This window comes from Hypomesus transpacificus, chromosome 14 (assembly GCF_021917145.1).
Source record: "Hypomesus transpacificus isolate Combined female chromosome 14, fHypTra1, whole genome shotgun sequence".
Classification (NCBI taxonomy): domain Eukaryota; kingdom Metazoa; phylum Chordata; class Actinopteri; order Osmeriformes; family Osmeridae; genus Hypomesus; species Hypomesus transpacificus.
The window spans coordinates 7130875-7142182 of record NC_061073.1 but is presented as its reverse complement, the minus strand read 5'-3'; the positions used below and the strand labels follow the sequence as shown (position 1 = coordinate 7142182).

At 45.0% G+C, this 11308-nt stretch overlaps 1 protein-coding gene across 1 annotated transcript; it reads right to left on the bottom strand.

Moving 5' to 3' along the window:
- Positions 1-1247: 1247 nt before the first annotated feature.
- Positions 1248-9276, bottom strand: otud7a (OTU deubiquitinase 7A). Its single transcript, XM_047033488.1, is given in 6 exon segments — positions 1248-2914; positions 3408-3530; positions 8540-8600; positions 8602-8659; positions 8930-9057; positions 9254-9276. Coding segments are annotated over 6 exon segments (1995 nt in total). The 3' UTR covers positions 1248-1312.
- Positions 9277-11308: the final 2032 nt, after the last annotated feature.

The window sequence follows — 11308 nt, the reverse complement described above, 5'->3', positions numbered from 1 at the left end:
ACATTCTGAATTTTGGATGCAGTGATCCACACCTCCTCTTAATAAATTTTGCCTAGAATATCAAGGGGTTTATAAACAAGTTTTTTTAAACTGATATAAATCAATTAACAAACAAGGGGCCCAACAAACCAAACTTCAAGCCTTGCATACCTGAGAACCTATTCAGCCTAGTGGGTTCAATGTTTTCTGTCAGTGTTTGGCAAAGAATGTACGTTATGGAATAGAATCTAAAGAGTGCTGGGGACTGTGGCTTGGCAGTGATTGTAACGGTGCGTGTCCACTACAGCGGAGCGGCGCGGAGCGTCGGCTTCCAATCCATTTTCAATGAAACCGGGCGTTGACGCTGGTGTAGGGCACTGTGGGGTCGTACGCGAGCGTCCCACAATGATCCCACAATGCCCTACACCAGCGTCAACGCCCGGTTTAATTGAAAATGGATTGGAAGCCGACGCTCCGCTGTAGTGGACACGCACCGTAAGAGCGGAAGTCTTTAGAGCCAGAATCCTCACATGACATCTCCTTATGCACTGCAACGCCATATTTAAACACAATCAACTATTGCAATAACTGCATGATGTGGTAGAAGTATAGGTTTTAGGCTGGCATTTCTTGTTTATCAAAAATGGACACATTCCTAGGTACATCTAAGAAATACAAGGTTGCTTTAGGTCAAAGATCACACGCCTTGTTATGCACATTATTGTTGTCCAGCACAATAGCATATGGACTGAATTTAAGTTGGACATCATCCTTTATCACTGCACAAACGGACACAGTGGTTATTATTAAGGGTGCATAGACAAACCATGAGAGGTAGTGAGCTTCAAAGCAGAAAATATCACCAAATTATTGCTTTAAAAAATCTTTAATTTTAGTAGTGCACGTGGCACAATTTATATTTTTAAATGCAGTCTACAAACACACAAAAAAAGTATTGCATTCAAACAGATTAAACACACAACAATTGTCCCGCCAAAGTTAACAAAGCTCGCTTTCATTTCTCAACAAAGGCTATGCGACTTTCCCATCCACCTCGAACATACAGCCCAGAAGATGGCTTTTACTCTAGAACAAGTTAAAATATAAAATTTTATGAGACAGAAAACAAAAATGGCACAATTTCTGGCCAAAGCTGTAAACTGTTTCAAGTTGTACTTCCTTCATCAAAAATAACAGTGTTCTTAGCTAATGAAAGGAAAATAACTAGGGGTAACAGAATATTTTTCTTCTGACAGAGTAGTAAAATGTAGAGTGCAGAGAGCATTGTCGTAGTTTCTTTAGCTTGGAGCAGTTGATGTAGGCTAAGCAGAGGCTATCCTGGCTTGTACACCTTGCTCTCCCTTTCCCTGCATTTAAGCTCCTCTTTGTAGCAGCAGGAGCAGTAGTTCTCTGTCTCTGGCCTACCGTAGAAGGAACAGTTCTCCCTCCTACAGCGTCTCTGCAGGTAGTAGTACATGGGGATCCCCGAGCTCCACCCTTTGGTCTGGTCTTGATTGATCCAGGTGTGTGCCGACGGGTCCTCATCTGCGAACTCCAGGCAGTCCTCGATGCCGCCTGCGTCAAAGCCATTGGTGTAGGTGTGAGACTTGTGTTCCCCAGGCATGTTGTAGATGAGCGCCTCCCCTGCATTTCCATCATGGATGCCAGACAAGCATGTTGGGCTGTAGCTTTGATAGGACAGGGATCGGTTCTGTTGGGGGTACGTGGCGCAGGTCTTTATGGTGCCCACCACGGGCCTCTAGGGCTCCCCCTGGAAGCTGGAGGACTCCACGCTGACATCCCGTAGGTGTACAATGCTGTGTCTCTGGATGGGTGGGGTATGGCTGTAGTGGGCGGACACAGGGGCAGGCCCAGCCCTCTTAGCACCATTACTAGGTTAGGAGTAAGGGGTGGGGATTGGAGCTTGAGAGGGGTGTGAGTCTGAGGGTAGGGCTGGAGGTGGGGTGAGTGGGGGAAGAGAGGTAGGGACTGGAGGGGCTGCAGCAGGGGTGGGGATGTTCCTACCTTGTGCTTTGAGGGGAAGCTGGGTGTGGGGGTTGTCACTTTGGTGACAGGGGTGGAGGGCAGAGCAGCTGTCTGGGGGGGAGCTGTCATATCTCTCCCTCTTGAAGATACTCTCCTGTTAGGGCTTCCTCAGTGACACCCTGTTGGAAGGAGGCTTCTCCCCCTCCTTCCTTCCCTGGGCATTGCTCAGGTAGAAGCTGATCATCTCCTCGTGGAACTGGTGCCGGTGACTGGTCAACAGCAGGCCCCCGAAGATTAACTTGCGTTCGCCCTGCATGGCAACTCGCAGGATGTTTAGGCTGAGCTTGACGTCAGTGCTATACTTCCAGTTGTCCAGGCTCTTTTCTCCTGAGCTTCTCCCTGTGCCCTCCTGCCTCTCGGCAGGGGACGAGCCAGAAGGCCTGTCTCTGTCTGTGGGGGAGGGGCTTGTGGCCTTTTCAGACGATGTGGAGCTGGCAGACTGGCCTGCCTCCTCCTTACTCCCCTTGATGGTCTTAGATTCTTTCTTTTTCACTTTTTCTCCGTTCTCTGCGCTGCGCCCCGAAACAGTGTAAACAGACTTGTTTATCTTTCCATGGACCAAAGCTCCTAGATCACCCAAGTTCTTCTACAGTTTGATCCCAATGGTTTTGCTGAAGCTGCCCAGCTTATTGGCCACTGAGTCAGCCCTGTTCTTGTCCTTGTCCTTGCGTTGCTTGTCCTTGTCCTTGCCTGGCTTACCACTGTTGACGTTGGAGTTGCTGCCCACAGACTCATGGTCTGAGTCTATGGACTCAGCTAGAGACGGGACGTCTTCACCTGCAGAGGCTGTGGGGGACTCCGGTTGAGCCAGGGGAGCCTGCAGGAAACACACACACGTTTACACACACACACGCTCTCAATCCATGACTCTTAACTTTAGACTCAATATCTAGGACTACAAATCTGGATGTCTTTTTGTCTGTTTTCTCATGGAAACATTCTACAACAAATCAACATCATCTCATTCATCTGCTTTCTGCATAGAGAGACCCCAGCCCTTGTGAGGAGAGACTGGGAGGAAGCCATGTTCAGTCTTTACATTACACATTGACAGATATATTCAGGATCTGCGTTTGATGAAAAGTCCCTCTCTCCCAATCATTTCCCTTTCCCTCCTTCTCTCCAATTCTACTAGTCCTTCCCTCCGTGTCTTCTCTATCTTCATTCTCCTCCTTCTCTCTCCCTCATCCCCCTCTCCCCCTGCCCCTACTTATATCTTCTTCCTCCCCCCCATTACATTCTACCTTTTACCTCCTCCCTTCTTTCTCTTTCTTCCTCCTCCCCTCCACCCTCTCCCTTGCTCCCTCTCCCCTTCTCTGTCCACCACTGGCTTTGGCTGGGGCTTCCACGACAGGGACACCCAGTGTTGGGGTGTGGCTTGCTTACTTGGCTAGCTTGGTGTTGTCGTTGTCGTCCCTCCCCCAATCCCAGTCCCTCCCCGGGTCCACAGCAAAGTGAAGCGCCAAGAGTCTGTGCTCTGAGTCAGTCAGTGGGATGACAGCTTGAACAGGAAAGAGAGGGGATCAGGACTGAGATGCCACTATGGGATATACTGTACATCTGGACACCAGGGTCATATGTGAGATTCACACTCCTGGTTGGATTCAATCTAACTATCCACCTGGGGCTGGATAAAACTGAGACGTCAATGGTTTGATGTAGACAGCAATGAGTCTGGATTCTCACTGGATTATTCTGACTTTTTGATGCACAGTAGCCTTGATATTGCCTTGGGGAATCGAGACCAGGGAGAGAAAATGCTTGAAACCTATTTGACAGCGTGATAAAAATGCATTGAAAGGCCTGTGACCAGGGCCTATTAAACAACTGCAATGTCCAAGTGTGTGTCTAAGCCTGAGCCCAGATTAATGACTGCTTCTCAACCCTTCATTGCTCTTCAGACCCTTCAACTGGGCTCAGCCTTGAGAACATAACTTCCAATCCGTCTTCTTGACTGTAAGCAATGACAAGAGCACATAGGTGAGTTAGAGCCCAGCCAATACACAAGTCAGTAGGACGATGAAAGGGCTACAATACTGGATCTTTTCTTTCTTCTCTGATTCTCCATCAAACAAACATTTCAGAAAATGTCAACATTAATTGCTGAACTGTGAACACGAAACAGACACAGGCACACAACCTTCCTTGACAGAAAACTTTTTTTCTGTAGTGTCTGCGTGTCAGCATTTGAGGGCGGGGGTTCTGTTTTTTCCTAATCCGAGTGAGATGGGGACCTCTAAGGCCCTCTCTACTGTCCATCTGACTGCTCATTAGAGGCAGCACAGTGAGGGGGGATGCTGTCCTTGTGACAACAGGAAGATAAAAGCTGTTCAGCAGAAGACATTCCAGCCCTCTCTGTCAACCCCAGATGGAGCATACAGTCTACCCTCCTCACACCAATGCGCTCCTCAATACCAGCAGGCTGCTCTGCTCCCAACAGGACTCCCACTGCTCAATGGACACGGACAGTAGTTACACCTTCAGCACTGGGCTCACATAATGTAGTGTCTGAGTCAATATGTGTTTGTATGTATGTGTGAGGGAGGGAGTGAAAGTGATAAAAAATAGAGCGATTTAGAGGCAGAGAAAGACTTAGAAAGATAGAGAACGTAAATAGCAGACAAAGAAAGACAAAGAAAGAGATACAGAAAGAGAGAAGAGAGAGAGAGTCAATAGAGAGGACATATAACCCTAACCCTAAGCCAGACATCCCTAAAACCATTCGGTTCCATCTGTTCATGGGATCAAATGGCAAAGGCTACATTAAACCACTTGGCTTGACACATACCACTGTCACTTTCACAGAGCAAACAAGTCACACCACATCAGCAGGGCAAGTGGTTTGTTCAATGCATTGATAAATTAAGCTTGTCTGGGAATTTGACATACTCACTCTGAGGTGCCTTAAGGGCGTCTATAATTTAGAACATACTTTGCACCTCAGTTCAGGAGGGGAATCCAGTCTGATTGTCCAGTCTGGCAAGGCTGCCAAGGCATGAGAGGGGGTGAAGGCACAGTTTGTTCAGTTCTAGGATAATAGGATACTGGGCTGAGTGGGAGGACCACTTATACAACTGTCTTATTTAGCTTTGACACACACACAAACACACCCATTGACACATGCGCACACTAAGTCAGTTCCCAGCCGTGTCAGGCTGAGGGCAGAAGGGGTCTGTGGGGCCGCGTCCTGGCTCCAAAGATGCAGCTGTCTGCTCTCCTCGCCAGTCCAAAGTGCTGTGTGTGCTGTAGTTCCCATCTGGGTCAGATCCAGTTCCAGACTAGCGCTGCAAATTCAGCTCCAAGGGACTGAAGTGTAATGTCTTTACTATCCTCGCTGGCAGACTCGGACTGCTGTCCTTATATGACTTATTCACAGAGCTTATGTGATGGGTGGGTGATGTCATGGCTCTCTGAGAAGCGTGAGCTGTGCACAACTGCGTGCAGTCTCAGAAGGGACTGAGACAAAAGAAGAAGAAAGAGGATTCCAGGAGCTGACTTGTCCTGGGATGCTGTGACTGAGGAAATGAGGCTTTACGCAGGACTTGTTTAAACTGAGGTCATAAAACACATTAGACTTTTGGCTTTAACCGATCTTCCAGCTGTTTAGTGGAATGAAGTTCCCTTTCAGGGTTCAACAGATATTTCTCTAATTTCACGCATTGGTAATCACTCACTGAACCAAAACCAAATAGTTTGCAGTGTTGTTATCTGACAAAACAAAATAACAGGTTGTAATTAAATGGATGTTTTACAATAATTAAAAAGTGTATGCAACAGTCAAAAACTACTGTTGTGAGAGCCGTAAAAGGTGTTTTGATTTTCTATGGTTGACTCCCTCTTGTGGATGAAACCACCTATTGTTTCCACACAACCAAAACCCAGGGTCAATGCATTTTGAAATGATACTCTGGAAGAACTGCTGGATTATGAACAAATTTGAATTCCAGATATTGGCCACTCTGCATAATTGTGAATTTAAAGGGCCTACTCCACCAAAATAAACTACCATCATCCACACAAATAAACCTGTTTTGAAAGAAGAAACATGGTTGCAATCAACTGGATGAGGACCAGTTTTTAAATGCCTCAAAAAAACTAAAAAATAGTTTATTCATCCGGTCTGATTACCACCTTGATGCCATTATGATGATTACAATTTGAATAACTGGATGTCTTTGGCAGTAAAACTTTCGGCTGGTATTGTGTTGTGTTGGTGGTCTTTGCATGAAAAAGGTAGGAAGTGACGCCAGGTCTCTGATACTGGAAACACAGCTGGAAATGGCTATGGAGCTTTCAGATGGGCCTCTTAAACCACAGGGGCAAAAACGCACACATCTAAATGTCTGTCAATGTCTTCAGAGAGGCCCAACATTAACACGGTATGTATGCATTGGTCTAGTAGCAGTAAAGGACTATAGTTTTCTTTCTTAATTACTTTCTTAGTTCAGCTTGAGTAATCATAATACAAATTACTGCTTGTTGAGGGATGGAGGGAGGATGGTTTACAAAAGTCCAAAGGAGATCAGTCTAATTAAACATGACGTGTGCATACTTTTCAACCTGGTCCTGCTAGGTGTGGTGGTGGCGGTCTCAGTAGAGCCTCATCAAACCAGCCACAGCCAAGCAAACAAACTGTATAATAGGGCAAGTGGTGTAGGGTGTCAAGTGTGATTTAGGTTCAGCTTATTGGGAGGGACCATGTCAGCTCTTTCACAGAGCCATATGAAGAAAGACCTAGTATTCCTAGTATTCCTGGGACGTACAGACACCTGAACACACATCCCACGTGGCTAGCAGGACACACGTTGACAGGGTGAACTGAGAGAGAACAACCCTCTGGCTCAGGAGTGTGTGAGAGGCCAATCTCAGAAGCAGTTAGAGGTGTTTTGTTGGGACCCAGCCTGTGACTGCCCATATGTGGTGCTGTGGTGGTAAGCTTAGGGCTGGCTAGGGAGGCTCTGCCTTATTTGGCAGTGGTAAAGTGGGTCTGTCTGGCTGCCTGGCAGGCACCTGTTCAGATAGCAGTGTTGGGGTGGTCTGAGAGCCAGGGTAGGGGCACAGTATGGGCAGGGCAGGACAGTTCTGCATTTGGCCTGGGGTTTACTGAGCATAACTGAAGATAATATAGATTATATAGAAGCTTTACACAAATAGTAAAGCAACAAATGTAAGTAATTACCCAGCTGTGTCTGTGATGCCATTAATACCTCGAATAACTTACACTACATCCCACAACACAACATCCTTGAGCAACAGTATGATATTTAATAGCACAGAAAAATCAGTCTAGACAGTGTAAGCAAAATTACGTATCCACATAATCTTACAGTACATTCTGTCCCTGTCTGTTGCCACATGCACATCTCTGGGTACTGCATACTAAGAAGCTATTTGCACATGAGCACCACCTGCTGGACAAATCTATTACTCTCTGTCTGCCCTGGAGTAAAACAACTACATAAAAAAAGCATCTGAACAATTATGGGGCCCGGACTTCTCAGCCTTTGACGTGCTGCTAGTTTTATAGAAAATGACTTCAGGCACTAAATAACAGGTTAGTAATGTCATCTGTCTGCAAGTCTGACATGTCTGGTCTGGAGCTCTGTACCGACACTAATGACTGGGTTGGTGTCTACAAGCTCAGAATAGAGAAAGGAGAGAGACAGAGGCAAGAGAAAGAGATGGTGAAAGACAGCGAGAGAGAGAAAGAGTGAAAAGAATAGAGACAGAAAAAGAGAAATGGACAGAGAAAGAGAGAAGGACCGAGTGAGACAGTGAGAGAGTGATCGAGGGAGTGAGAGCGAGACGGAAAAAGAGAGTTGGCCCTCTGCCCATGCCAATGACAAGTCTGTTCCACCCACTGATGCAGATACAGAAGAGTGCTGTGACTACCAAGGGACGGTTGTCAAGGAGATCAGTCTATTTGTCAGTCTGAGGAAATCCTTGTGACCCACAGTGCCAGCCAACTTTATTGTGAGGCTCACTGAGAAACAGGATGTTCAAATAAGTGCATGGAGATGATTTTAGCCGACTACACGTCACTCATGAGTATGTGCTACTCACATTACCACAAGAGACAGTCTTGGGAGAGAGAGAGGTCCACCCTTTACTGCATCCCCAGCACTTGCTCGTCTACTGTCTGGCATCTGGTGTTTAATAGGCTGCTTTAATAATGAATTACAAGGTGATTAGACTGGACTGATGCATTATTCAAACTGGATGACAGGCAGGCTGATGGCTCTCTCAGACTACTCTCATTCAAAAGCAAAGACCACAGTGGTCTAGAGTTTCAATACCATTGCAGTGGGCATTTTGGACTTTCAGAACCTGAAAAAGGTTCAGGAATGTTGGTACCCTTGGATGAGAATGCCTTGAACTGCAGTTTTACTGCAGAGCACTGCTTTCTGAACATTCTGTGTTCACTCTGTGGATAACCCCTGAGGCCTGTGCTGTAAGAGCTAGATTATGATGGTGGTGTGCCAGCTGGGATAGTGGGCAGCAGGGTTCTATCTTGCTCGTGCTCCTGATCCCTCTGTTCCATGGAGACCAGGGCAGAGAAGTGTGCCTGATCATAGGCGGTTGGAGGGCACCTCCAGGGGTAGGTACAGCCCTCTAAAAGGAATGGGGGCAAATGCTGGAATGAGACATTAAAAGGTCAGCGTTTCAGCCCTACAGTCCACAACACCAGAAAGGCAACATGTGTATTGGCTGCTGTTTGCATGCTGCCGCTGTTTTTGCATCTTTTAATTCTGATCTTAATCCCCATCGCATTGAAGGCCTTTTGCTTCCTGTAAAGCCGTTGAATCAGAACATTTTCTTAACTAACCTACGCAGTAAAATAAAGCATAAATAAGAGACTAAATCAGAAGCACGGGTGTACAGAGGAGAGAGAGAGAGGTCCTACCTTCTCCTCCTGAGTCTCGGAGCATACTGTCAGCTACGACAACAATTGGCCTGCGCAGCACGTGGGCCAGCACAAACACATGGAACTCCTCCAAGCTCTCATACACTGGCTCCTCTGAGTTGTCCACCCTGCAGAAAGAGGAGAAAAGCTTTTCTCAGGACTGAGACAGCCTTGTAAACTTGCAGTGGTACATATGGTGATGTGACACACATTTTCAACTGTTCAGGGTGTGTGTTCGTGCATGTGTTTGAGTGTCTGACTGTGTTTGAGTCTGTTTGAGTCTGTGTGTGTTTATGTGTATGTTTGTGCATATTAGTGAATGACAGAGCTCCCAGGCTCACTACCATTTTAGCCACAATTTGTCCTCATATAGACACAAACAGCGGTGCTGCCAAACTCTAATTAAAAGCCTCTTAATTCGGATCCAACTATCATCCTGTTTATGGGCTTGGGCCACATTAGGTCCATCACATCTCTAACCTGATTACCGCAGCACAGTCCAAAAGAGAAACACATTAGGGTTAATGAGTAAACTATGCTTCCATAATAGGATGAAGGTTGTCAGTATTGGGAAATCCTAGATAAGGCTACAACATCACAACATTGTTGAAATGTTGTTGAAGCAGAAACATTTCACACCCAGATCATCACATTGTTTACACATGCTTGTTTTATGTCCAAATGACTGCAATTCCAGCATACTTGGTTAATATTAATACACTGTTCAGTTTACTGCTCTTCTTTTATTGTTAGGGTTCCTCCGCTAGGAGTAAAAAAATATTTAGTCGAAAAACTAAAGTTTGACATTGAAAATGTACGTTTTGGTCAAAAACTTGAAAAATAAAACCATGTATTCAAAGAAAAAATAAGTGTACCAATTTTTTATTCAGGTTGAATAAAATTTCGATTACATTTTGGAATAATTTTGAATAAGTTATTAATTTTCATTTTTCACTCATATTTTCACAGTTTCACATTTCATGTTTTGAGATTAAAAACGTATTTTTACGGCTTCAATTTTTTTTTCGTTTTTTATATGGTAAAAAAAAGAAGAAAAAAAATCCTTTTGATCCCAATTTTGCGTAGGGGGCGTGGCTTCAACTCAGAGGCAGGAATTGTGAGTGACAGCCTAAAAAATAGGCAGCAGACTCGGCAGTCGGCATGGCGTCCGCTCCGCCAACCCAGTCTCATACTTATCTCGCAGCGCGCGAGCGAGATTTTAGGGCATTCATTTGAGCGCAAAATAGTTTTTTGAGCTACATGTAAAATACACCGCCGCCGTTTTCCAAATTGGCAAAAACCTTGTCTATGAAGGTGATGTCTATGATTTCTGGCTCCAAATTGTCGACAGAGGAAGCAAAAACATGTATGTAGCTTTACTGAGTATTCTAACCAAGTTTGAGAGCGATGTGAACTAAAACAGAAAAATAAAAATGTGAAATTATGTTTATATTAATTTAATTTGAACTTTTTCTTGCTGTCCCAAATTACCAAACATGGTGTGGTAAATTGGGACAGCATGTTTCAGGTAATTTGGGACAACATTTTTAGGGTATAAAATGAAATGTGTCAATAGTTTAGTCATAAATAACCTGATTAAAAGTGAAAAAGTCACATTTATAACAACACAGAACCTAAGTGATGTATCCGAGGCAATTTTTAGCAGAAGGAATTAGAGGCTAAGGTTGATAACCATCAGAGCTGTGTGTAGTGGGCCTTGTAATTTGGGTCAGATTATTTTATGTCAATAATATCCTGAACAATTAGTAAAAATAAAGGCCATGTTGTTAAAACATTGAAGTAAAAGCATATTTAGGCCTTGTGTGGTAGTCACGGCACATATTAAGTGAGCTATCAAGCAGTAAACCTAGCCTACTTTTAATGTATGTAGGTGTAGACTCTTCTGCACTTTGTCTAATCTACAAATTGTTCTCCTTTATGAAACAAATTCATTTTCCGGAATAGAATGGTACCCAGGAAAGAGACAGACAGACCAAGGGATAGTGAAGTGCAAGGGAGAGTGAACAAACAGGGAAAAGTAAAGGGCAAGTACAACATGTGGAAGGTGAACAGAATGAAGGGAGCATTGCAGGAGTACAGAGAACTGGAAAGGACAGGCAACATACCTAATCTCCGTTATCTTGCCAGGGCCTGGAATGTCCAAAAATCCACCCTCCAAAGGCGGGTTAAAGGTGTGATAGAAGGACATAAGCATGTAGCAGGAAGAAAGCCAGTTCTGTCAGAGCAGGAGGAGGCTAAGTTAGCAGATCTTATCGAAAACCTAGCAAGACGAGGTTTTCCCATGAGGAAGCCAGAAATCCAGAAGCTTGCATTTCAGTTTGCACAGGCAAATGGACTAACAGGCTTCTCTGAGGTCAA